This window comes from Papaver somniferum, unplaced genomic scaffold (assembly GCF_003573695.1).
Source record: "Papaver somniferum cultivar HN1 unplaced genomic scaffold, ASM357369v1 unplaced-scaffold_10, whole genome shotgun sequence".
NCBI lineage: Eukaryota > Viridiplantae > Streptophyta > Magnoliopsida > Ranunculales > Papaveraceae > Papaver > Papaver somniferum.
In genome coordinates, this window is record NW_020618825.1 from 3,375,123 (window position 1) to 3,402,784 (window position 27,662).

Below are 27,662 nucleotides of genomic sequence, written 5' to 3' on the forward strand. Positions count from 1 at the left end.
CCCATGGTTATATATAAAGCATACTCTGCTATGTAATATGGTTGTTGATATCAATACAATCCCTCTTGTCGTTTCTCTTGTCCTTGGTCTTCTCTTTGTTTTTCCCTTAAAGAGAAACCCAAATTTAAAAAAAATAAAAAATAAAAATACAGAACAAAAACATAAAAGAGCATAAAAGACATGGATTAAAACCCTGAAAACACATAAGAAAAGATGAAATCAGCATATGTATACATACCTTAACCAAACGTATTAAACAGACAAGAAGAAGAAATGGAGAATCACAAAACCCAAATAACCGCAAGTGTAAAAATTCACTCCAATTTTCTATTGGAAACTCTAGTTTGTTGGCTTAGAAGGAGCAGGGGCTACTAAGGAGTAAAAAAGTTGGATATTAGGATGGTCAAGGTAAACTATTCATAGATGATTCAGAAATCATTGGGAAATTCCCCCTCCACCGGGGCTTTTCCTTTATTCCCTCTCCACCGGGGCTTTTCCTTTTCCCACCAAATTTACCATAGTGTTTGCCCAATTTCTTGATGTTTTTGTTTTACTTTTTTACTGCTTGCATGCTAATTTGTACTAGAGTCGCTAAAAATAAAACCAACCAAATTATCATGGCTGCTAATGAGGGTTTCGATTTACTTGGGGGTGTACTAATCCCTCGTCAATTATTTTGTAACATGTGCTAGCAAACTGGTACCCGTAGCAACGTTGCAAGTTATATCCATAGGCACTTCAGAGATTTTGGCAATTCTCACGACAGTGCTCAAAACTTCGCCATCTATAGAATTACAGGATCGAGCTTGGTCATCTCAGGTTAGGCACGGCCACTATCGATTGCCCCAGTATTTCAGGCCCATTTCAATGAAAAATGTAATAATATATTGTATCAAGAATATTGTGCTTGGCTGTCTCACTTGTAAGTGAGCTCAACCCTTAGTTTTAGTCTCATAGTTCACTTTTCTTTATTGAGGATTAAGGATGGGTAAAATAAAAAAGAATTTAAAATTACAAAAGCTAATCTTTTAGTGTTGTTGGTGGAATGAAGCTCGAGGATGATAACTAGTCCAAAGCTTGTGCAAAACTTTCCTTTTCTTCAAGGAAATAAAGAGTGGTTTAAATGGTTGCATAGATGTGATGCTTGAAGCTGGTGGTGATGTTAAAGCTGTAGACGCAGATGATTGTCGACATGCCTTAAAGTAGCGGGTTAGTGAAGAAATATTCTAGTTATGGCGTTGAGATGGTGTTGTTTTTTGTTTGTGACCGAAAATCTATATAAATATAACTCGTTTAAATTGAAGTTTTACTGCTTAGCAGGTTAAAGAATTATGGTGCCACCTTTGTTGAAATTTCCAATAGTAATTTCTTAGAATTTTTCTTGGTAAGTTTTTCTGGTTGATTTTAGGTTTTGTTAGGATTTTGGTATATGGCCGACAGGATATGAATTACGGGTATAAATTTGGATGTCCTTCTATCCTTTTATATGGGATTTTCTATTTTGGCCTCAATCGTAGGTATTTCAATTTCAGGCCTTCAATTAGTTGAGATGTGTGCTTTATGTGAGAGATTGTATTTATATGGGTCGCGTGGATTTCTTTTTATCGAGGGCTACATATAAAATAAAATAAAAATACTAGGTGTAACAATTTTTATTTTATTTTTGTGTTTATCCTATTTTAGAAAAAAAAATCACGTTCATCTATAAAAGAATAATGCAGTAAAACATATATGGGAAGCTATTACTTTTATTAAATATTTAATCATGATCCCTTGCTTAATTTAAGTTTTTATAAATTTTTATTAGCATCTTATTGGCGAAACATTCCAAACTTTTCCCAAGGTCTTATAAATATATGTTTTTATAAGCATCTTACTGGCGAAACTTTCTAAATTTTTGCCCAAAGTTTTATAAATTTCAAGGGAGACCCTAAAGATCAACATCGAGTATCCATTACTACAAGTTAGTATTACTCTCGTACTAGTTAAACTTTTTAGCTATTCACTATTTATAATGAAATGACTCTCCTCTATAACGCGTGTTAATTGGCCTAAACTGCCATCGTATTGTTTAGGTAGTGTTCAAAGCTACCTTGTACATATTAATACCCAGATATATATAAGCTTACAAGATTCACATGTTTGTAGCAAAACCTAATAGTGTGATGGTTTTTTATTCGAAAGTGAATCAAAATCTTGCATTCGTTAATTAATATAATAATATGTGTAAAATGAATCTAATTTTTGTTATGACGTTGTGACGAATTCTTGAATAATCAACTACATAAATTCTGCATGTATTTTTGACAATTTTACTTTAGCCATTCTTTTGAAAGCAACAAGCAAATCAAAGAGGTCGGGTTCATAAATATACTAAATGCATATATTTAATTTTGGTTTAAAAATTTGTAAAAGTTGGAAGTTACTCATATTACATTCTTCAAATTAGTATTTATGCATAGAATATTTTAAATGTGTGTTTACCAAATTAAGTTAATATTAAATACATAAATATTTTGGATTTTGACTTTTTGTAATTTAGTTTTTCAACTTTATCATTCCCGTAAGAGATTAACAATAAATTATATTCATATTTGAATTTGAAAAAGCTTGTAGAAACAATTAGTTTCTATTAACATATTCTAATTACTTGAATAGCCTAGCTAGTTTGCAACAAATGAAATATAGTTTTTAACCTCTCAAAAACTCGGTCAGTAATACCTATTCTGAAATAAGCAAACCTGAAAGATCAGATAGCAATAATGGAAAATTACTAACCAACTTCTTTTTCTTCTGAATATAAGAAAATGGAGGAATCAGTTAATAAGTAAAAAAAAGACTTTGTTTTTCACATATTGAAAAATTTAATGCTTAAATTCTAATTAATATTTAAATATCTAATATGAATAAACACCTATAATCCTAAAATTAAATAGTCTTTGCTTAGTAATATTCGTTTCCTAATGGTCAATTTTGAGCATTCACTTAGTTAGTTAAGGTAAATGATTATCACCGCCAAATAATCTTGATAATAAAGTCTAAATTGAAGCATTCAATCAAATACCACTATAGGATTTCAGCGCTTTCGATTCACATAAAACAACATATGGACATGGTGCCAATAATATCCAAGAGACCATCATTGGGATGGCGCGGGAGCAACATTGTGAATCTGTTCGAGTCAGATTCACAGTCTAGTAGTAGAGTCGAAGGGGTTAAAGAACATGCGCAAGCAAGGTATCTTCACACCAAGCCATCTCTATCTGCGAGGATCCTATTTCCTAAAGGGGACGACGACTTACTAGATAATTGTCACGAACATGACTTGGTGGTTTAATCGGATCGTTATTTTCCGATTATCCCATTCATTATTGTGAATGGTGGTTGGGGAATAGGTACTGGTTGGAATACCTGCATCCCGTGTTACAATAACCAAACACGTGTTTCAATATACTGTGAAATATATTCGTTAAGTTCGTCAAAATAAAAAATAGTAACATCATTAAAGATGTTAACCTCCGGTTTTTATGGATGCTCATGATGGTATCACTATGATATATCCTTTTTTCCGTATTTTGAATAGGAAAACTTTTCTTCACATAATATAAATTTCGGTCGTTGCAGGTTATAACATGAGGAACAGTATATTCATTAATTACAGTATCTCCTAACAACATAAAAAACTTTTTTTCGACTAGTGTGAACTGGTCAATCACACTCTTAAGCCCAAGTGAAATGTTAAATACCATCCCTAGCTATGCTACCATCTCATTACTGGGATTCACATTGGACATTGAATCATAAATCTGGATACCGATTCCTGATCCAGCAGACCTGTCAAATACGGAAAAAGCTCATAATCATGTAATTTAGCCGTGTATATCTTTCTAATAGACCTTTCTCATCTTAATCCCTGATTTTAAACCTCCTCTTGTCGTGCAGAAGGTGATACAAAATATGTCCTAGACAACTATGAACAATAATCATCATACGATGATCAGATGTCACATATTACTACACTTAAGACACATAGAACATAATATAATCATTGCTCACTGCATTAGGTCTTAGATCAAACTCATTTTGGATAACAGGAGGATAACATATGTTAACCCTCTCGTTCTTCGGTTCATCAACTTTCCTCGAGTCTAGTATGGTTTCTGGAATTCTCTTTAGTAATACAAAATTCAAACCAATGTGTGGTTTTAAATAATATACTTAGAACTCGTGCCACATATCAATCAGTAACTTTATGGTTCCGTATATACATTGTTAAATATGCACATCCCCTTTATTTTTCAGTGTGAATAATTCTAAAATTTCTTTAGTTATATCACTGTATTGTAAATATATGAGTCTCCTTCCCACATATGAACTAATCAAAACATACATATGCACATTTGAGATGATAAAAAATTACGTTTAACAGTTGTTTTTTTCTATCCTTAATATCTTTAGTTACTTTACACTTAACAGGATATAAAAACATATGATTGAAAATATTTTTGCTTTCCATATATATTGTAACTTCAGATTTCTCAAAATATATATCAACTTCACTTAATAGTGTTTATTATCTTCTTCTTTATTTTAAAAGTTTCACTGCAAAGTACTGATCATCAATATTTTCTCCTTTTTTAAAGTTTTACAGTGAATATTTAAGATCATCATCTTCTTCTTCATCTTGAGAGTGTTGGTTATATATATTTCTTTTTATTCGGAACTTTATTGTTCATATATCTTGAAAATAGATTTCCAACACTAACACAAACTGACAATGTTGGTACTAGTAGTGTTCCGTTTTGTATTTTTTTTGGCTTGTTTAACCATTAATATATATTTCTTCAGAGAAACCATATTTAAAAAAAAAAACTCAATATAACATTTTGTTACCAATAAAAACATAAACTTTCTAAGTTCACAGTAATTTCATTGTAGAAGATCTGTTCATGATGTGTCCCTATGTTTATGTTTCAAGATTGAATATTGTTATCTAATGAAGTGACTGGCATTTTTATATAAAATGATGTTTCCTAGAAAATATATTAATCATATTTTGTGTGAAATAAATACTAAAGTTTTAAGATTCAAGAAAATAGCAAAAAATAGTTTTGGATTCTTAAATTATATATTATAAACATAGTTCTTCCAAATAAACTCACCATAAAAGCTCGTAATATATGAAATTATTCAGAAATTAATTCACAAATCTTTGAGAAATCTTTTCTAAAAAGGTTTATTTATAGACCATGACTCCGTTAAACATAACCAATTTATTTATGAACCCCATTTTTTTTACACTGTTCATTCCCATTTCAAATTCAGCTCATACCTATTTAAAATCAAATGCGAGCCACATTTTAAGAATAAAACCTAGAAACAAAGAGATCAAATTATTGGATTTTATGTCATTATCGTATCCTTAATCTAATATTCATGTTGGATATTTTCAATATTATAGAAAATAAAATGATTTTTGTTTTTGGTTTGCCTCTACGACTGGAGAGCTTCATGTGCTTAATAGATGTAAAGGATGTTCGTTGGAAATGAAAAGGAATCTCTACAAGGTGTAAACGGTCCCTCTTTCATCCATTGATTGATTCTCAGTTGATCATCTATTGATCAAAAATAGGGTTTTGAACCTAATGTTCTTTCTAGCATAATTCTGAACAGGTTCAAACACCAATATTTTTAATATTGATCCAGCAATCAATATTTTAATTAATTATGTAATATTCGGTCCAGCTACCGGTATTTTTGATTAATATTTTATTTGGTCATAGGACCAAATAAAATATTAAGAAGACAATAAAAGAAAAACTATCGATTAAGAAAACAATAAAAGAAATATCTTAATTAACTAAAGATAACCCAGGAGAATCGATAGATTCAGAAATTTTAATCAAAGTCAATCCTTGAGTGATTAATCGATTAAGTTTAAATATTTATTGAAATCGAAGAGTCACGGAAGAATTGCTTGAATCAATTTTGTTGATGAGTTTTTCTGCAGCTGAATCTCAAAGTGGATTTGATGATTTTCCGGTGAAATCGATGGCGGCTGCATGGATAAACCGTGAAGTCGGTGAGATGTGAAATACATGGAGGTGAAAGATAAGATGTAGTAATGCCTCAAACGTTTTGTTATCGACACATTAAATTATTTATTTACCTTACAACTGATTCTTATTCTAATTTTCAAACATATTAAATGAAAAACTAATTTCAGTTGATTTTAGGTCTGTTTTCTGATTTTGATTTTCTGTTCTGATTTTCGGTAGTTAAAATGAAAAATTTATAATGGGAAAAACTGTTGGAGAAAAAAACGAGAATCGTTGGGAGGCTGGGTATCCCTTGGGTGTGAGAAGAAATTAGGGGCTGATAGTAGTAATAGAGGCGCTAATAGTGGTAATGGAGGGTAACAAGGTAACCTGGAATGTTAAGTCGAGGATAGAAAGGTAATTGCACACAACCCTCCCGAAGCTCTGTAAAAAATACCAATTATTGCAAAGATTATCCAATATTACAAAGTTACGAACGCCGATACGACATTACAAAATAAATAACCGTTAGAAAATCGGGCGTTATAAATTCCTCAATTTTGTGTAGTGTATTTTGTTATATTAAAAAACGTTGTTAATCATTTTAATTACTTTACGTGGGAATTGAACCCATGAGTGAACATAAATGGTCTTACATCTCATCAAAATCACATATACGTACTTGCACATTAGTATTAATTATATTATTAATCATCTAAGTGGTAAACTTATTGTTAATTAAGCAGGACCACGCCTCACGTTATATCTCTCGCTAAAAATGATAAGAAATATGTTAGTTTTTTATGAGCTAATTTGGAGGTTATCATCTGAATCTTGAAATTTCATCCAATTTCAATTTTGAATCCAGAGTTGTCCTTAACTTTAGATGACAGATAAATAGTCGGATTAGACTATTTTGTAACATTTGTTCATCCATCAAATTGTTCACAATCCTTTTCAAACTATTTGTTTAATTTTTGAATTCCAACCAATTTCAAACTTAATCCAAGATTAGCCCATAACTCTAAATGTTATACCAATAGTCGAATTCGACTAGTAGATGACACCCTTTCATGCTTAGAATTATACTCAAATTCTTTGCAACCGTATCCGAGGTTGGTTTCAATTCTAGTGATTGAGTCTATCGTCGACCTAGACTTTAGATGATCTCTATCATATTTAGGATTCCCCTTAACCCTTTATTATCATGAAAAACTTGGAGTTGAAGTAGACTCTTAGTATTTTCAACACATTAGGAGTTGACTTAAGCCCTCTAAACACCTGAACTGTTGAAAGTTGACATAAACTTTTGATGTCTAAATCCTTAGTCGAAGCTTCTCTAAGATTTTCGTTATGCTTTGGTTATATATACCTCAAACATGAACTTTTATTCTTAAGTATTATATTCCATGTCCTTAATCACAAACATGCATATATACATTTTGATAAATAAATTGTTAGAGCACTGCTCGGTCGAACTCGCATGCGTTGCTATCTCAACCATGTTTGTCAATGTTAGTGATCAAAACTATAAGTCTTGATTTCTATTCTACTTATAGCTAAATCTCGGATTAGGATAGAAAGTGTAGTTGAGCTCAAGACTCCATGGCGATCATCATACAAAGACGAAGAACTACTCAAGGAACTGGTGGAACTTCATAGATTAAAAGGTATGTGGAGACTTGTACTTATGTTTCACTCAAAAGTCTATCTACTCTATCTCCTATCTTGATACAAAAGTCGTTTTGCTATATAGACTTTGATTATACACATTTGCTATTTCGAGCCGAGTTTATCTCGCTTATCTATTTCTCGAAATATGTGTTGGTAAGCTTTCTCTTTGGCCAAGTTCATCTTTACTAGTGACGAAAGTCATATTAAGTTTCAATTACTTGAAAATTGCTTTGACGAAAAATAGTGTGTGAACAACAACTATATAACGTCCTCTAAGAATGTTTCAATGATTGAAATGAGAGTTTAGATTATATAACCATGGTTGGATATAAGCGTTGTGTGTTAACTCATACATGTATAAGTCCTTATTCCTTGAACCAAAGTATGTGTACTTTGCTGCACAGGAAAACCGGAACTAGAGTTCGCGTACCAAGTCCGCGTACTGTCGGAAGTTCTCATCCCGAGAATTTCTGATGGAGATTGTGAACTGAAAACAAACTTATTCCGGGTACTTAAGTCCGCGTACTTAAGTTGGTTATTTTCTAAAAACGATTATTCGTGAACTTAAACTTATATTAACTAAGGAATGCAAGTTTACATACCGTGGCTATAAAGTTCATGAATCGATTCGAGTGAATCAAATCGTTTTTTGCTTCGATTATGTCTTGTATACTTCTATAAGATCTAAGCAATTGAACAACTCTCTAACTATTTCATTTGAGTCATTTGAACTAGTTATGGTAAAGAAGAATATGGTTGATATGAAAGTGCTCATATGGCTAACCATTTGGTTAACTACTGTTGAACCAACTAGATGTACATGTTTGGGTACGGTTACACAAACCTAAATAAACGTGCATTTCGTTTGTGTGTAACAAGCTAAGTTTCGATCTAACGGTTGAAAGATATTAGCTTGAATCTAATCAGGTTTTCATCTAACGGTGAATATTGGATGCTTTGTTACTAAGCTAACATTAATTGCAAACCCTGATTTGAAAGACTATCTAAGGGAGAACTCTAGCAACTGGGAAACCTAATCCCCACACCTTCTGTGTGATACTAGTTGTATTAGCTAGAGTCGATTCTCCTTTAACCTTATGTTTCTACCGAGACCCTATAGGTTAACGACTTGAATACTTCATTGGGATTGTGAAGCCAGATCAGTACTACTTTTCTTGTACTTGTGTGATCTAATCTTGCTGTTTCTATCGTACTAAGTACAATCGTAAGTTTGGCTTGAGATTGATTTCTCCGATAGGCAAGATGTAAAAGAAGTCACAAACATCTTCGTTTCATCGTTTGTGATTCTACAATATCTTCTTTCGCTAGTCGATTAAGATTATTGTGAGGTGATTGATAATACTGAGTTGTTCTTCGGGAATATAAGTCTAGTTTATCAATTGGTTCCTGTTCACCTTGATTTATCAAAAAACGGAACAAAAACCCGTAGGTATTTCTGTGGAATACAAATTTATCTATTAACGTAGACTCTTCTGTGTGATACAAATTTGTTTATTAAAGTCTTTGACTTTGGGTCGTATAAACTCTTAGTTGTGGGTGGGATCAGCTAAGGGAATCAAATGTGTAGTATCATGCTGGGATCAGAGACGTAAGGAGCACAACTGTACCTTGGATCAGTGTGAGATTGATTGGGGTTCTACTATAGTCCAGACTGAAGTTAGTTTGTAGTAGGCTAGTGTCTGTAGCGGCTTAATACAGTGTGTGTTCAATCTGGACTAGGTCCCGGGGTTTTTCTGCATTTGCGGTTTCCTCGTTAACAAAACTTCTGGTGTCTGCGTTATTTCTTTTCTGCATTATATTTTGTTATATAATTGAAATATCACAGGTTGTGCGTTAAATCAATCAATTGGAAAATCCAACCTTTGGTTATTGATTGAAATTTATTGATACTTGAACGTTGGTCTTTGGTACCATTCAATTTTTTCTCTTGTATTCAATTAGACTCGCAGATTTCTATTTGCTTGAGTAAGTATTGAATCGAGAAAGAGAGATACAACTCTTTGGTATACTTTTATTAAGATTGAGCCTGACTGTTTAGTTGATTCTCTTAAAAGTATATTGGAGTTAGTCTATACATATTGCTAATCGAAATATTGGATGTGGTTGTTAGACCCCGGCTTTTTCATAAATTATAAACATTTTTCCTTTAATCATAAAACATGTGCTTAACCTATTCTTATCCCGTATTAGGATCTCCACATTTAGACTTTTTGATAGAAGACCATGAAATTGTAAATCACAACTAAACATCTATTTTCCTGCAAGAATTCAAATTAATTAGTTAAAAGGGTGCCGAATCCTTTTAGTTAGGTGACGACTTCAATACACATCTCTCTTATTCGAAGAATTAGCACTTATTAACAAACTATTAATAAGTTACCTCTGTACGATATGTGCAATAAACATTCACGAATGAATGAGCACATCGTACACACGCTTAACCCCTTGACTATGCCACACTGTAAATATAAAACTTGACTCCGAAGTCTCTTGTTAAAAACCTAAAAAAATAATTTCTTGCATTTTCCAGACTTAGTCTTTACTATTTTTTACCATGAAGGGATAGTCGACGGGACACTGACCAGGTCTAACATTAGTTACTTATAATCTGTTTGGATGTCACTCCAGATTTCTGAAAGCAAAAAAATAAATCAATAGTTAGCTTATGTATACAATTTCAGAATGACTTCTGAAAATAAGAAATTTAACTTTTTTTACGAAGCAAAAACATTTTGTTTCTGGCTTCTGCTTTTGGTATCCAAACAAGCAATTGGTGAAAATAAAAAAAAAAAATTGTTGTGAACTTCTACTTATGGTATCCAAAGAAGCTTTTGGTATCCAAACAAGCTACTACCTTCGCTCCTAAAAAAGTGTTACTATAGCTTTTTCAATTTGGACTAAAAATAGGCAAAATTGAAAAAGCTATAGTTACACTTTTTTAGGGAGGGAAGGAGTATTAGGGTGGGTTTGGTAATGCTTTTATTTTCCAAAAGCGCTTTCAAAACCTATATATATGTTAATAATTTTCGAAATTAGTGTTTGGTAAAAAAAACATTAAATTTCCTTTTATACAAAGCACTTCCCAAATTCCTTAACTTTTAAAAGTTGGGGAGGAGGAGTTTTTAAAAGCTACAAAAGCATAAGCTTTGGTCCCATCTAAAATTAATGTTAGATTTATCTTTTTAATCCCTATTTTACTTTATAAAATGACAAAAATTACCCTTAAATTTATATACAACGATTTTTTTTAATATTTTACATTTTATTCTTTAATTATTATTATTTTTCATTTTCAAAATATTTTATATATCATTTCATTTAATTTGTCAAGAATAAAAATAAAAACAAATTACTTAATTTTGGCTTGATTTTTGTTTAAAAATTATACATATATTAAAAAGTGGTTAAGTAAAATAATGTTTTTCAACAATCATAATGATAGTAACAATTAATAAAATTTAATATTATATATATTTATATTTGTGTAGGGATCCCCTCACACCTTTATTCTCACACGTTGGACGTGATTTTGTGATTAAAAACTAAACCGTAACGAATTTGAAGCTAATATTTTGGGAATATGTTCCCCTCTTACCAAAAATGAGCACATTCCGAAACGTATAACATCACCATCTAGTGCTTTGAAAATGAGCCGTCGAGAATCAATAAATTTCCAGCCATTGAAATTAAAACCGATAAATTGTGAAGTTTTATATTTCGGAATGTGCGCATTTTTCGTAGGCATGTATAACTTGGTAAGAGGAACATATCCCAAAATATTAGCTTCGAATCCATTCCAGTTTAGTTTTTAATCACTAAAATCACGCCCAACGTGTGAGAATAAAAGTGTGAACGGATCCTTCCTGTTTGTATTTTATCGTAGAAAATTAATTATTTTTAAACCCAATAAAATTGAATAAAACTATTTTCAGAGATACATCTGTTTTTGTCCATTTGCTACAACAATGGGTGAATATGATATTTTATAAAACACTTTAATTGTTTTTTAATCAATTTTAATTTTAATTGATATTTTACTAAATGTCTAGTTGTTTTCTACTCACAGCTAAGTACAACACAGCTAAAAAGTGCTGCAGCAGTACCAAAATAAACCTTAACAATTCTCGCCTGGATGTTCAACCTTTGGTCCAAAAAAAAAAGAAATTCCTCCTAGCAGTATCGGCGCAGACAAGACAAGAGTCCTGGACCTGGATATTGTTAATCTGCCAGTCCTAGCTACTCCTCCTTGTAGCCGCATTTAATTTCGTTCTTTTCTTATAAAAATCACTGATGCTACACATAATTCACCGACATTCACAGTTCCGGGGATGGGTTTTTGTTTTCAGTGGGTCTTTTTATGTCTTGCCGGATATCACCGTGAAAAAATCACGGTAAATCTAGACTTATTGTATAAAAATTGACAAGACCACATTGCGTGGCGTGGTGTATTTCTTTGTGAAATTAGTGTCACCACCTCTCACTCTCACCCCTTCCTCTGTATAGAATATATTTTCATCTCATTTCACTTCTAGGGTTTCCAATACATTTTGGATCTGGTAGTGAAGAACACAAATGGGTTACAGTAAATGGAATTCTGGTTTTGTATGGGAACCCGGTGGAACAACAATCATCATCTTCTTCCGATCACACTATGATTTTTCCTCTCACCACTAAATAAAAGCTTCAACTCACTTCTCCGCTAAAGCAAAGTTTTGTCCTCACCTCTACCACGGCATGAAACACACAGCTAGAGTTGGTAAAGTTTGGACCAAAACCACAGGACCTGTGACTGGAAGCTTGCGGCCTGAAGAGGTCCTTTCTACCATGTTCCTGATGACAGATTTCACCCAAATAATTGGTAATTTGTTTTGTAGATCTATTGTTGTTTTAGGATTTTGGTAGATTTTGAATGAATCGGGTTGGTAGAATTTTTAATTTCACTCTTTAGGTTCACAACTTTGGGTTTATTTTTTAGATTTTTGCCCTAAATCTTTTGGTCAGGGTTTAATTGTTAAGATTTTAGGGCTTATTTGTTTCTGGCTGCTGTGTATATTTTGTTGTAGTGGAATTGTTACAGTTCTATATCAATCTTGGTTCATGGTTGTTAAATTGATATTTTACTTGCTTTCCTTTTGTTTGATTTTGCTTTTTCAACCATGCAAGTGGCTAAGATAATGAACTTTGCCAAAATTTGGGAAGCTTTGCACAATTGATGGTCTTTATGAAGGCATCAGCACTAGTTGAACCTATGTTCTGTCATATATTGCTTAGTTCAGACATATGAGCTTCTTTACCACCTTACACAATCCCAATTTGCCTATGTTCGGCCAAAGTGTCGGTCAAAAAGATAAAATTCATGATTGGAGGTTCTTGTTTCAAATTAATTTTAGAGTGATTTCACAATTGATTCTGTCTACTTATGATTGGTGCTTGACATTTAATTCTCTCTCTCAGGAGAATTCAAAATGTTTGGGTGACAAGAAAAGGAAACTGTTGCATTTAGTGGATAATGGCTTTTCAGTCGATGAAGTTTCAGCAGCCATTGACTCAAAGGGTGTGCATCCATCTGTATGCAGCATAAATTTATTTGTGCTTTCTTTATTGGTGAGCATGGGTAGAGCTGAAATGAAAGTCTCGATGGTGATGGTCATTATGTAGTTCCATTAAGATTGCGCATAATTCAAATTTAATACAGTCCGGGGAGGTTCACTGTGGGCTGTTTGTGTTTAGGGTTGCTTGCAAGGACTGGATATCGATGAAACATTCAGTTTCTGTTGGAATTGAGGTTCTGCCACATCGGAACTCAGCTAATATTGAAGGGGCTCTCCGCTGTGGGCAACTTGGTGAAACTAGAAATGTAGGTGAGGAATGTGAAGGTAGCTTTGAAAAGTCTGTCTAACCCCATGATACACGCTGTTTTCAACTCCATAAAGATTTGAGATTTCCTAAAATGCAATTGGCCAAAGTGTACATCAAAAAGATGATGAAGACCACAATGGTAAAGTTTTGAATCTCTTTTTATTATGTGTAAAGTAAATTCAACATCAAAGCATGTGGTTTATTCCAACAACTCATGTTGTGCATGTTTTGGCATGAAAGGTTAAAGAACTCGATGTGATGCATGTTCTTGCATTTTGTTTTACTCATTACTGCATTCATTTCTTATCTAGATACAACTACCATGGAATGCACATTGTGGTGAGCAGTTGTTTCTAAATTTCTGTTCTGCGCTACCATGTTTGAGTTGTTTTATATCTAGTTAGGCTTAAAGGCCAAAATCCAATGTCATTTAGTTTTGAAGGCATATGAGTTTTGCCTTTGGAATGAAATTCGACATCATACAATCTATTATGCACACTTCAGTCTGCGTACTCTGCTTCTAGTATGAGTGTATAGTAGTAATAGGGAAGTTTTATAGGAACAAGGCACACTATGGCTAAGTTTTTTGTTTTCGTTAAACTATGCCATTATGGTGACTTGTTTTGGATATAAGGTATAATTTTAGGGGGTTTCCGTTCATGATTATGATCTTTGATATATATGTGAATGTACTTCGGTTTGTTAGTTGCAGTTTATTTTGTTTCTTTAGTTAGAATCCTACTTGTTTTAAGAGACATGAGCTATGTGTTATCTCACTTTATAAATTATAGACTATGTTGATCAGATACTATTTGTTAAAAACCTTGCAAATGGACAACTCAGCCAAAGAAGTATTATGAGATTCGATGTGGCTGGACTTGGTGTGTTAGTGCTATATTGATGTTTTTCAGTTTATGTGAGCTCAGGTCTGTCTAGCCTATGTTGATCAACTAGAATTAAAATATTTATTAGTTTCCTATAGGTTTCAGTTTCACTTTTGTGTTTCTGCACAAAGTTCTCCAAGGTATTCAGGTTCATGTTTTTTGTTTGTGATAGCTTTAATCCGTTTTCCCCCTCTCGAGGAAATCACTTTAGTCTATCAGTTAATCATTTTAGCTTTGTGTGTAAGTGCACCTATATCATGAGCCACATGAAAAACTTAGAACGGTTGGACCTTAGTCAACTGGTTCTTAGTTTGTATGTGTGTCGAATTCTCATTGCATTACATTTAGCTGTAGAGTTTGACAAATTAGAAGTGTATTATTTTACATTTAATTTCAAATGAGTTCAGCTGCTGTAGTTGTGACTTTTTTCATTTAGGTGATTATGTTTGTACAGTTTTCATGTTCAATATGCTCTAGTTATCAACTGGAAAGTTTTAAATCTCTTTTTATATTGTGTTAAGTAAATTCAACTGGAAAGCATGTGAATCACTCCAACAACTCATGCTGTGCACGATACAAACGGCATTGATTCCCTTTTAGTTGCAAATTAGCGCTGAACTTCACATTGCAATGAACGACTGTTTTCTTAATTTTGTTCTGCACTACCAACTTCGAGTTGTTCTTTTATAGTTAATTAGGCTAAAGGGCCAAAATTCAGTGTCATATAGTTTGGAAGGCACATAAAGTTTCGCTTTAGGGGGAAGGACCACATCATGCAATCTTATATGCACATTTTAATGTGCGTACTCAGATCGAAATTTTGCACACAGTAGTAATAGAGCCGTTTTTGGTCCCAAGAAACCCTTCTTCATCATGCAACCCTTTGTTTAAAAGAGGAGTAACAGTAATAATAACAGAAGAGACAGATCGAGAGTAAATTGAATTGAAATTTCTCTTTTTCTAGGGTTTCAAGGAGAAAGAAAGATGATTTTTTCTCGCTCTTTACTTTAGTCTCCAAAATCTCCAAAATCATCTATATTTCTCCTTCAAACCCTAGAAAAAGAGAAATTTCAATTCAATTTACTCTCGATCTGTTGACTTATCTTTTAAACAAAGGGTTTCATGATGAAGAAGGGTTTCCTGACGAAGGAGGGATTTAACAATCTACCTCTACTAGTGTGTCAATCTTATATGCACATTTTAATATGCTCTGTCATTGCAACAGTTTTTGTATTCACTGATCTATGTGGTTTGGTTTCCCGGGTTTGTGGCTATCTGAACATTTCAGAGTGGATTCTACATTTTATGAAGAAAACAATGTTTCTAATTTTTCTTATCTTTTTAGGTTTGTACCTTTGGTCAGGGTTAGTTTGGGGAGATTTTAGTGTTTTTTTTTTCCCTGATGTGTTAAGTTTGCTGTTGATGTAGTAGAATTGTTACATTTTTCTTCTAGATGTGATGTGTTTTGGATATAACTTTGGAATTTTCGGCTATGGTTTGGATTTTTGCTAGTTTTGTGAATGTACTTCAGTTTGTTAGATGTTGACTCTGGCTACAATATGTTATGCTGGTGCTTGACATTTACATTCGTTCTCACAGGAGAACTCAGAATATCTGTGTGACAAGAAAAGGAAACTGTTGCTTTTAGTGGATAGGGGGCTTCCCAGTTGACGAAGTTTCAGCAGCCATCGACTCATAAGGTTTGTATCAGACTAATGTCTTATGAGGTTCACCTACACATTTTAAATATACACACAAACACTTACGCCTATACATATCCATGGAGGGTGATATCCCTGTATCTCTGACTTAACTCTTCTGTCTTCATTGCTTTCAGTAACTACAATTTTTTGATTCTAATTACCTGATTTTTCTTGTTGTTATGTAGAGATTGAGGGAATGAAAGGGTGGTTAGCTAAATTGTTACTTAGCGAAGATGTCTTGTTCTGAGAAATGGATTTGTTTAGTTCTCAGTTAAGCTGTTGAGGTAGTTTTCAGTCGGTGTTTTTCGGAGGAGAAACAGGTCTTGTGAGACTCCGTTCACAACAAGACTAATGCCATTGGGTTTCTTTCAACTGAAATGTTAATCTGTATGGAAAGCCGTGGACTACTGATAAGCTTGATTGTATTTTGAATTTCTTTCCAGATTCACTTCAATCTGATCAGGAGTCTCTCTGCTGTGCAGAAAGTAAGTGCAATTTAGTCGTGAGTTTTTCATATTAGAAGATATATTAGTAGTGTGTTCCATTGGCAGCCTATCGATATACAGTAGCATTTGGTTTGATGGCTGCTACTTTGAAATGTCATTGATCTGTAACTGAAATGAGCCTTGAGCAGTGATCACTGGTTGATCTATAAAATGAGCCTTGAGCAGTGATCACTGGTTAATCTATATCAACCATTCACTGTTCCCGAATCCCTGCAATGATTGTAGGGTATGTGTCCGGACTTCGTGTTGGTTAAATACACTTTTGACCACTAGCTGGTTTTAGAAGGCTGTAGGGTGGGAAAGGGCAATGCCGTTCCTTGGGTCAGTAAAAGCTCAGATTGATTTCTGTTCTCTCCCATATTCATTGCCCAGAAGGACTAGTGGGGTCTCACTGCAACATATGATCGATTTGGTGGGCCTTGATAACTTATCCTCATGTTCCTTTTTATATGGGGGCATCTGCTCCACAGAATAAAAAAAGAGATTCGGCCATGCGGAAAAACTAATTGAAAAAATAAAAAACTAAGCTTATGAAGATTCCACTGATAAATGGGATTTTATTAGACAAATTAGGTTGGCAACTAGTCTTCTTCAATGACCAAAAGTAGCAGTAATTGGTAAGCAATGAGCATACACAAGGCGAAAGGCCACTGAAGGGATCCCAACTCGGCACAACTCAAATAAAATAGCTAAGATAAACCTGTTTCCTGCAATTCTCTCCAGGTTCCATGAATATGAATATTATAAATTATTTGGACGATACCAAAGCTTTGGACAGAACTGTCTCCTGCTTGCCTCACAAGGTCAAGCACCCATCACTCCATGCCCTACATACAACTCTCTCAATAAATCCACCAACAAGAAGTTAGGAAGCCGTCCACATCCCATACACAACCCGCCTCAGTAATCGATACTGGTTAATCTAGAATAACGAACCCCATTCCCAACATTTAATGGTTGCAGGTAGTCCATACATAAGCATACGCTAAATACATGCTTATCTAGCACTACCATATTACTTGCTGTATAACAAAGCCTACACCAACAAAAAAAGAAAGCCATTTCTCAGTTCCACCATCTTGCTAGCATTATAAATCCTTTTCACAATCGCAACTCTCGTCAGTTTTTGCTTTTTCTTTTATCACTGAGAAATATTATGCAAACTCATGTCTTCGAAAAGAAAAAAGGGATTCTGCCATGCGGAAACCTAATTTAGAATATTAGAATAACCAAGATTGTGAAGATTCCACTAATAAATGGGATTTTGTTAGACAAATTAGGTTGGCAACCAGTCGTCTTCAATGACCAAAAGTAGCAGTAATTGGTAAGCATACATTTCCATTCCTCAATGAGAAAGGCCATTCAAGGGATCCGAACTCGTCGCAACTCCAATTAAATAGCTAGGTAAACCTGTTTCCTGCTTGTGTCACCACTTACCAGGTTCCATGAATATGAATACTATAAATTATTTGGACCATAGCAAGGCTTTTGGACAAAACTGTCTCCTGCTTGCATCACAAGGGCAAGCACCCATGACTCCTTGGCCTACAACCCTCCCCCAATAAATCACCAACAAGAAGTTAGTGAGCAGTCCACATCTAGAATAAACGTCGACCCGCCTCAGTTGTCGATTCTCTTTGCCAATTTAAAACTTGATTCGACCCACTGGTTCATCCCAGAAATGGTTGTAGGGTATGTCTGCGTACTTGGCATCTGTTATTACATGCTTTGATCACTAAATGGGTGATGAAGGGCATATGTGGTTCCTTTCATGACCATAGCCCATAGAGACCGGCGTTTCATTGCAACATATGATAGATAGGTTGGGAGGTCTCCTATCTGTGGGGCAAATAATCAATTCTAGTGTTCCCTCTTTTCACATGGGAGGCTTTATTTGTCAAGTTTTTTCAGAGCCTTCAAATCATAATAAGGATGCATTGAAAATCAGAAATACAGCTCGAACAAGAAGTGAAAGCCTTCAAATTCCAAATTTACTTGCATAAAAACCACACAGCTCTCTGAAGCTAGTTTTACATGGTTTTACTAAACATCACATCCTCACTAGAAAAAGCATAACAAAAAACAAAAAAAAACTCGGCTCTTCAAACTCCATTGCACATCCACTGAGGCAATCAACCACCGTAAATGGTGGCCGGAGGTAGTGACTTCATACATTATATACATAGGGAAACAACATACGCTAAATACATGCTTATCTAGCACTACCATATAACTATATAACAAAACCTAAACCAACAAAAAGAAACAAAGCCATTTCTCAGTTCCATTATCTTGCTAGTATTTCGATTCGATCTTGTATCCTCGTCTGATATAAAAAGTAGTAGTACTGCTAAGTAAAAGTCGCCGGTCAGGTGAAAGAAACTAGCACTGGTCACATTTCACACGTTGTAAGTAGGAGGTGTGCACCTGGATCCATCCCCCATTGCTGTTGTTGCTGCTGCTGCTCGGATAGGGACTGCTGTTGGAGCCGAGGAAGCCGCTCCTCTCTCGTAAACATCCGACGATAATCTGCCACGAAAACGATTTGATTCTCTACCACCTGATTTTTGGATAATATGCCGTAAACCAAAAATAATAACAACAAAAAATAATCAAACCTTCCCTTCTTTGTAAACATTTTTCCGAGAAAAACCAAACAGAAATTACACCCGCAAATGCACACTTTAACCAAACCAGACATTATTCTACATCGATAACGAAAATCAACGGGTTGTATTTAGGGTTCATATACACACTTTAACTAGTGGGACAAAATCAACCAAACCCAAAACAACACTACCTATCATCATCTACCTAAATGGAGACATTGTGGAGCCACAGAGATGCAGACATCTTGACTAATTGGCAACATTATGTGGGACCCACACTGGTGCACACAATCTTTATCCATTATGGTGAAAAAGAAAGAGTAATTAAAGGCTTTTTTGATAACGAGTTACCGGGCTTACCAGAGAATGGTGATCCTGATGGAGTGAATGGTGATACAGGAGGTGTAGATCCGGCCGGTGAAGCTGGTGCTGATGATCCACCACCATCATTACCGTTAATCGTCAGATTTCCTGGTCTCGGTTTTAGGATCATTATACTGCGAGTCACATTTCTGTGCACTTCGTCAGACAAATCTTCACTGTTAGATCTCGCAACTGATTCTACTTCTACATAACAAACATCAATTAGTTAAATACAATTCAATATAATACATTTAAAAAAATCTAATTAGAGGCGCCTGTTAGCACAATAACATACCTTTATTGCCGGAATTTGACCGGAAAGAAAAGGTGGAATGTTTCCTTAGCTTTCCGAGACCAGTATCAGGTGTTGGTCCGGCAACTGTATCATCCCAAAGTTGGTCTAATAAACCCATGAGGATCAAGTAAGTTCAGAGAAATGAAGAAGATGAAAGTCTTAATTTTATAACAGAATTTTAATTTAGTAGGTTGCTTAACTCAAAGTTCAATTCCCCACAATGCAGGGAGATATTTAAAGACGGAATTCGGCGTTAAACATCGAACAACTCTTCCGTGATTATCAACCGTTGATTTATATTGAAAGGATTTCGATCGTTGATGAGATAAAGTTGATTGGGATAAGATCGACGTGACAAGGCATGGGGTTTCGAGTAGGGATAACACGTGTTTATCTGTTAAGAGAGTTGTCACGTGACAGATCCCTATTTAGCGGACGTACTGACGAGAATACCCTTGTGGTGGAGTGTGATTTACGAGATGGAGCTGCTTGATAACGCCGCCAGCCACCACCACCGTGTAGCGTAATGAGTAGGTTTTTATTCTGAGAGGTACACGGTGTACCTGCTTTTCAACACTACTCCCCATTACCTACCGAACACGTGGTGATTCTGGATACGGACAAAATTGACTATGGGCCTAGAATGACATATATTGATGTGGGCTTAAACCAGTGATGAACCCACCATTTTATCACCATCAAAGTCCGACTCATCAGCATGGGTAGATTTTGGTGGCTGTTACTCTGCAACTCCCTCTCATGAACTGAAGCAGCATCCTGAACAAGGCATTAGGGTAGATCCCATGTAATCATTTTCGACAAAGTTTCATCCTAGCTTACCATAACGCAAACTCTTATCGTCGTCAAAGTTTGACTTCACATCCATGTCGGCTTGAATTGGAGACTAACTCTAATGGTTTTAGTTGAATCAACTTAATTTCGCCTAATGGTTTGGCACAAATGTCCACTAAACATTTTGGCGCCTTAGACTTGCTTCAACCATCAGTTCAAGCATTTTTGCTTGATAAACAACTTGAATGATGACTTCAGGCAGCGCCTTTTGCAACTTGAATATTGAAGTTGGAGGAGCATAAGAAAGCCTTCTATTTTAGTATTTAAGTTGGAAAACCGTTGCCTTAAACCCAACATCATGTTGCGGATCAAGCAAATGCTTGAAGTGAAAGTTGAATCAAGTTCTCTGCACTAAATGGGAGCACAGAAATTACACTGTTGCACCCAACCACTTTAAGCAGAGAAATCTAAGATGGAGAAATTTACTTGAATCAAAGTAAAACCATAAGAGCTAGCCTCTAATTCAAGCCGATGTAGATGGAAAGTTGAACTTGAATTTGACATCTATAAGATTTAGCCTAGGACTGAAAATTTTAACTATATATGCTAAAATGAAATACAACGCTCCTTCAGATTTACACTCTATAGGTTAGAGAGATGCAGAACCTGTTCATAATAGTGTTATATCCCTACAAAGTCCAACCCGTCAGAGACGGTGTCGTAGAGCTCACCACCAACACAGCGGCAAAGTCAAAACAACCATAGGGACGCATAGATGAAACATGGTGAGCTACTCCATGTCAGACCATTTCCTTTAATAAGGTACCGCTGCCACTGAAAAACAAAAGTCCCAAAGTAAAAAGATGCTGAATTATTATAGGAGATCAATTATTAGTGTGCGAGCCGGTTATTGGTGGTTCTCAATAACTGCTTCCAATTTAGAGAATTAAGTTACATTTTTTTCCACGAATCATATATTTTATTCCTGTAAAATCCCCAAAGCTAGTGAGCACATCCAATTTGAGAAAGTGGAGACAGAAAGAACCTTTTTTGATTTTTCATGTATACAGTAGGCCTTGGAACGGGGAACTGCAATCCAGTGCATACTTAACTTAAAAACACCAGTTGGTAGAGCAGATATTGCAACCTCTAACATGTCAGGATTACCACCAGGCCAAGCACCAATGCAGTAGGTTAACATGCAAAAGACGTGTGGCTCATCGAAAGTTTCATCCTAGCTTACCATAAGGCAAACTCTTATGGTCATCAAAGTTAACTTCACATCCACGCCAGCTTGAACAGGAGACTAATTTTACTAGTTTTAGTTGAATCAACTTAATTTCGCCCAATGGTTTGGCACACCTTAGCCCAGTTGTTGGGCATAATGAATAATGTCCACTAACCATTTGGTGCCTCAAACTTGCTTCAACCTTCGGTTCAAACATTTGCTTGATCAACAGCTTGAATGATGACTTCAGGCAACACCTTTGCAACTTGACTGTCAAAGTTGGAGGACCATAAGAAAGCCTCCGATTTCAATATTCAAGTTGGAAAACCGTTACCCAAACCAATATTAGGTTGTGGATCAAGCAATGCTTGAAGTGAAAGTTGAATCAAGTTCTCTGCTCTAAATGGGCACACAGAAATTACACTGTTGCGCCCAACCATTTGACCCAGAGAAATCTGAGATGGAGAAATTTACTGAATCAAGTAAAACCATAAGAACTAGCTTCAAATTCAAGCTGATGTAGATGGAAAGTTGAAACTTCAATTTGACATCCATAAGAGTTGACCTAAGACTTGTACATACTGAAAATTTTAACTTTATATGTTAAAATGAAATGCAAGGCTCCTTCAGATTTACCCTCTATATAGGTCGGAGATATTTAGAAACTGTAGATTTACACTCTATATAGGTTAGAGAGATGTGGAACCTGTTCATAGTAGTGTTATATCCCTATGTAATCCAACTCGTCAGAGACGGTCATAGAGATCGCCACCAAAACAACAGCAATGTCAAAAAGACCATACGGACGCATAGATGAAACATGGTGAGCTACTCCTTGTCAGACCATTCCCTTTGATAAGCTACTGCTGCCATTGAAAAAAAAGAGTCTCAAATTAAAAAAAATGCTGAATTATTATAGGAAATCTAAGTGGATAAATAAATAATTAGTGTGTGAGCCGAGTGAGTACATCCAATTTGAGAAAGTGGACACAGAACAAACCTTTTTTGATTTTCATGTATACAGTAGGCCTTGGAATGGGGCAATCCAGTGCATACTTAGCTTAAACACACCAGTTGGTAGAGCAGATACTGCAACCTGTAACATGTCAGGATTACCACCAGGCCAAGTACCAGCGCAATAGGTTAACATGCAAAAGACATGTGGCTCATTAAAAGTTACCCCAGTAGTCAACCACCTCCGACACACTGTCAACAACAAGTCTGCACAAAGTAAAGAAAATTTTGGTAAATGGAAAATACCCAGCAGCCGCAGAAGACAACAAACACACATTTAGCAATTTACCAGACGTGATTAGGCTTGGTAAAATTAAAAAATTAAACACGAAGTCAGACAGAATGATAAATCCCAATATTGACACTAGGGTGCCAACCGAAACAATATGGTACGGGAGTGACTCGAGGCTTAAAATGAGACTGTACAAAGACCTGCAGGTCAAAGGGAGTATAAATTCGAGTTCCCTATGCAATGGCCGAGTCATAATGGCCCTCATATAGAGATATTTTCATACAGAATCTAAACATATTTCAACATATTTAAGGGTGTCATGCTTCAGTTTCCAAAGATCTAAAATCAACTAACCTTGTGAAATCCATGAAATAATCGACAGTTCCAGGTTCCAGCCCAAGGCGAAAGAGAATGATGCAATAGAGTCAGCGCTACCTCCATTCCATATAAAAGAATCTTTGGATGATCCATTTATATCGAGCTAAGGATGCATAATCTACCTGTAATACCCAAAATAAATACATAAAAGTCAAATTTCAATGATACAGGTGCAAGGCACGATAAGAAATAATGAAACAACCGTAATTTACATCAAACATGCCGTTCATTTTAAGTCCATTTACTGGCTCCACCAGCATGATCCTTGACCAATCAATTCTCAAAATCTTGGCCGCTCCTCCCTGAAATCATTTAGTGCTCATATTAGTCCAAATACACCATTAGACACAAAAATCCCTCCAAAACAATCACAATAAGGTCTGTAAACATGTCATAGCCCAATGAAATTTACGAGCACAAAGCTTTCAGAGTCAAGAACCCAAATGTGACAAAGGCAAAACATTCCCACTAGATCACGTATCACGTAAGGATGTAGAACTTGTACTTACGGGTAAGGCACGCTTGCCACGCATATGACTGCATTGTGTGGAAACCTCGGGTTCTTCTTCTTCTTCTTCCACTACCACATACTTCACAAACTGTCTGATCATAGTTTCCATCGATATCTTAAGAGAGACTTCTTCCTTGTCAACTTCTCTGGCTTTTTTGGAGCTACAGAAGATTTTGAGAACCACCATCCGCAGTGGCTGAAGCCACTAATGCATCTGCTGGCTGTTGTTCACTACACTCCCCCTAGTCTTTCTTTTTATCATCAGGGTGTTCCTCCAGAAACCGAAGCGACGCATCATTAAGCTTGTCTTCAATTTCCCTCCAAAAGCTGCACTTCCACCAACCAGGGACCCCCACTACCTCCACCAGCATACCTCCACCTGCCAAAAATCTTCACCACCTTCTCCTACAAATCCACCTCCACCACCAAGTTCTGTACTACTACTACCATAATCCAATCCCACCACAAGCACCTCCTCCACCTCTCGTCCACCACCTCCACCTCCACCAATTCCACCACCACCACAGAGGGCTTTCAGGCTTGACAGCATCACCTCCCACTCCTTGGCCACCACCAAGTCCACCAACAACATCGCCTCCAACTCCAATTCCACAACCAGCACCACTTCTAACTTCACCCACACACCCTAATCCACCAACTTTATCAATCCCACCACTTACACATCCACCAGCTCCAGGCCCCACCAATTACAATCAAACAACGCAAGAGCTAATCCAACCCAGAACATGCAACAATTTCAAGCACATCCAAGAATCACTTCCAAATTCTACCAATTCAACCAATTGCCAGCATCACATATACCTCTGCCATCACTTCCTAGCCACTGCCTCCAATTCCATCACCTACACCTCCTCCAGCACCAATTACAACCAAACCTCATTTCTAAACCAACTCCAACAACGCCACAACCACCATCTGCACCGACAGTTCACCACCTCCAATTCCTAGTTCATCACTTGTCCCCCCCAATTCCAGCACCTAGCTTCAACCACCTTCAGCAGCCCTACTAATTCCACATCCTAGGTAGGCGGTGGCGGAGTTGAGGATTTTGGTATTGGCTCTGGAGCTGGTCATGGTGGTGGAGGTGGAGTCTGTGAAAATGAGAAAGCACCGTAAGAGTCACTAACATACCGGCGTGTTTTCTCCAGCTTCCAGCCCCCATAATCCCCATCCCATGGTGGAAGATGGAATAGAGTCGGCATTACCCTTCATTACATCGAAACACATGCTTTGAATGATCCATCCACATGGATCTAAAGCTGCATAATCTACCTATATTCTGGATTTTCGAAGCTAGATTCTGACATTTAATCAGGGTCAGATTGCCAAGGTTCTCATTGATACTTCTCAAAAAAATTGCCAATGCAACTCTATATTCTTTCTTCGATCTACATTAACATATATATATAACACAATATGAGACTTAGCAAAACATAAACAACAACTAATAAAAGTCTATATTCTGTCTTTGATCCGCATTAACATATATATAACACAATGAGACTTCGCACAACATAAACACCAAAAACTAATAAAACCACAATAGGTTTAACTTCAAAACCTTAGCAAGTGAACCCAGTCTTTCTCCATCACGGGAAGACCGCAGTTCAACCTAGCCAGCATAAATAGCAAACCACGCAAGTTTCACATCAGCATAAGACATGCATGTGACTTTTCATTTATCAAATACATCCATAAGATAGAACAGCAAAACCACACAGGTTTCATAACAGCATTTGATTTGACATTCACAAAAGATAAGATTACGAAGGACAACAAAAGCACACATTATAAGAAACCAATAATATGACTTTCAGGGTATATTGCTCCTAATGCCTTACTTCTATCCATGATTATGGTCATAAGAGCAGCAACTAACATGTTAAGGTCCACTAGGAACAGCTGGTTCGAATATAAGGAGTTTCCTTGCTCGATAGAGTAGAAAAACCTTTTTTTTTTTTTTTGTGATAAAAGTAGAGTAGAAAAACCACTTAACAACAAGTAGAAGACACTATCTGATTACTTGCTCTAACATCATACAAACCAAATTGAATGGATTGGAAAGAACCGAAAAGTTCAGTTAGTAAATTTCTCTGATTCTTAATTTCCAAAACATAATTGCAGTTGATTGACAATGCAATTTAAAAATTATTTCAATAAACTAGCTATATGAGTACAAATGCTAGAATTCAACACATAAGAGCAGGCAATTGTTATTTGACGAGAAAAGTCACTAAACACAGACATATTAATCAGCCAAATTAAGACAACATTTCTTCATATCTTATGCAAGATTATAAACATGAAATGTTTCAAAGTTTCAGCTCGAAAATAGCACAGTTCTGATAGAATTCTGTAAAAGCAAAACAAACGCAATGAGACAGAACAATTCGAACCTCATGAATCAAGTAAGACTCATGCTCATTTGAGCCAATAGATAAAGCTTTAATTTTCCCTTGCTTGTATTCCTTTATTCCTTGCAGCTCTGCTTGGTAAGCAATAATTCCCAATGTTTAATTTCAGTTTTCCATACTAAACAAAACCCCATTGTTCTAAGACCAAATCCCTAATTTTTTCTTGAGAAAATGGGAAAAAATGACCATGAATCCAACCCGAATGGAGACAATGACGAAAATGCTCTACTCTTTCAATGAAAAATAAGAATACAAATCAGAATTTGGAAGAAAACACTTACTGCACAAACTCATCAAAATGGGGGTTTTCAAATCAGACGAGACAATGACCATCTACAGAGAGATTGATTGAGAAAAACCACATAAGAAAAAAAAATCCAGAAAGAAGGGATTTCGAGGAGAGAGACGAGGAATAGTTACTATACCGTTGACTCAAGGCCGGAGAAAAAAAGAGGATTTCTCAGGTATTGCTAGACCTAAGCTAAGGCATCGACATAAACGTTTGTACGTGCATTCGAAATTGATCATTTCAGATTGAAGGGAAAAATAATGAAAGGTTTTGTTTTTTTTGGTCCTGTGCTAGATAGAAAAGTCAAAGAAGAAATCTTTGATTATTTCTCGTCTGCAAAGATCCAAATTTTTATGGAGTTGTAGCATTCTCATAACCATCCAGCTATAGAATATGATGTTCAACAGGTAAACTTGAAACACTTTTTAGTATCATACTTGAAAGAGCCATGGCAAGTAATATCCAAACCTCGCAAAAGATCACAATTTGCATAATGTCCGTCTAACCAAACCGATAACTTACTACCCCTGAGTGACTTGAGCTAAAAACTGACATAAAATTAAGACAATGTGAAACATCATTGTGTACACATATATCTCACTATCAGACACGTGTATATAAAAAGATACGTGGAAAGCATGCAGGCCAAGACATCAAAACATGATGCGCTGCGAAACACCGAATAAACCCCGAGGAGTTACTTTATCTTATCCCCAAAAGAAGCTAAGATCAACGGTGGAGAGAAAGTTAGCTGACACGGACGTGACAGGGGCAGAAGACACTTGTCTGACACGAGCAGACCTCTCAACTACCCGCATTAAACACTCTGAG

At 35.6% G+C, this 27,662-nt stretch overlaps 1 protein-coding gene and 2 long non-coding RNA genes across 5 annotated transcripts; 1 reads left to right on the forward strand and 2 right to left on the reverse strand.

The window, feature by feature from the left end:
* The first annotated feature begins 12,186 nt into the window (after positions 1 to 12,186).
* On the forward strand, positions 12,187 to 16,866 carry LOC113326920. Of its 2 annotated transcripts, none has more exons than XR_003348598.1 (5): positions 12,187 to 12,591; positions 13,188 to 13,373; positions 13,464 to 13,731; positions 16,076 to 16,176; positions 16,365 to 16,866. It is a non-coding gene; the product is annotated as an uncharacterized LOC113326920 (long non-coding RNA). The 2 variants fall into 2 exon arrangements; XR_003348597.1 differs by having other exon boundaries at positions 13,188 to 13,337.
* A 1,770-nt stretch (positions 16,867 to 18,636) lies between these two features.
* Positions 18,637 to 20,174, reverse strand: LOC113326727 (dormancy-associated protein homolog 3-like). 2 transcript variants are annotated; one of them, XM_026574392.1, is made up of 3 exons: positions 19,953 to 20,174; positions 19,655 to 19,861; positions 18,637 to 19,214 (listed from the first exon to the last, which is right to left on the reverse strand). In XM_026574392.1, exons 1-3 carry the CDS (start codon positions 20,068 to 20,070, stop codon positions 19,078 to 19,080), a joined length of 462 nt encoding a protein of 153 aa, XP_026430177.1. In that variant the 5' UTR covers positions 20,071 to 20,174; the 3' UTR covers positions 18,637 to 19,077. The 2 variants fall into 2 exon arrangements, with proteins under 2 accessions (XP_026430177.1, XP_026430176.1); XM_026574391.1 differs by having other exon boundaries at positions 18,637 to 19,245; positions 19,953 to 20,172.
* Positions 20,175 to 21,605: 1,431 nt separating this feature from the next.
* LOC113326728 lies at positions 21,606 to 27,222 on the reverse strand. The gene is made up of 7 exons (XR_003348501.1): positions 26,525 to 27,222; positions 24,106 to 25,516; positions 23,809 to 23,898; positions 23,573 to 23,718; positions 23,153 to 23,193; positions 22,973 to 23,068; positions 21,606 to 22,835 (listed from the first exon to the last, which is right to left on the reverse strand). It is a non-coding gene; the product is annotated as an uncharacterized LOC113326728 (long non-coding RNA).
* Between the last annotated feature and the right edge of the window lie 440 nt (positions 27,223 to 27,662).

Bases quoted from the DNA above. Each gene is read 5' to 3' on its own strand.
- LOC113326727 (XM_026574391.1), bottom strand. From the start codon at position 20,070: ATGGGTTTATTAGACCAACTTTGGGATGATACAGTTGCCGGACCAACA. The intron at 19,862-19,952 runs GTATGTTATTGT...TTTGTTATGTAG, and splicing joins GTCAAATTCCGGCAATAAAG to AAGTAGAATCAGTTGCGAGA. The intron at 19,246-19,654 runs GTAAGCCCGGTA...TCCAAAAATCAG, and splicing joins ATCAGGATCACCATTCTCTG to GTGGTAGAGAATCAAATCGT.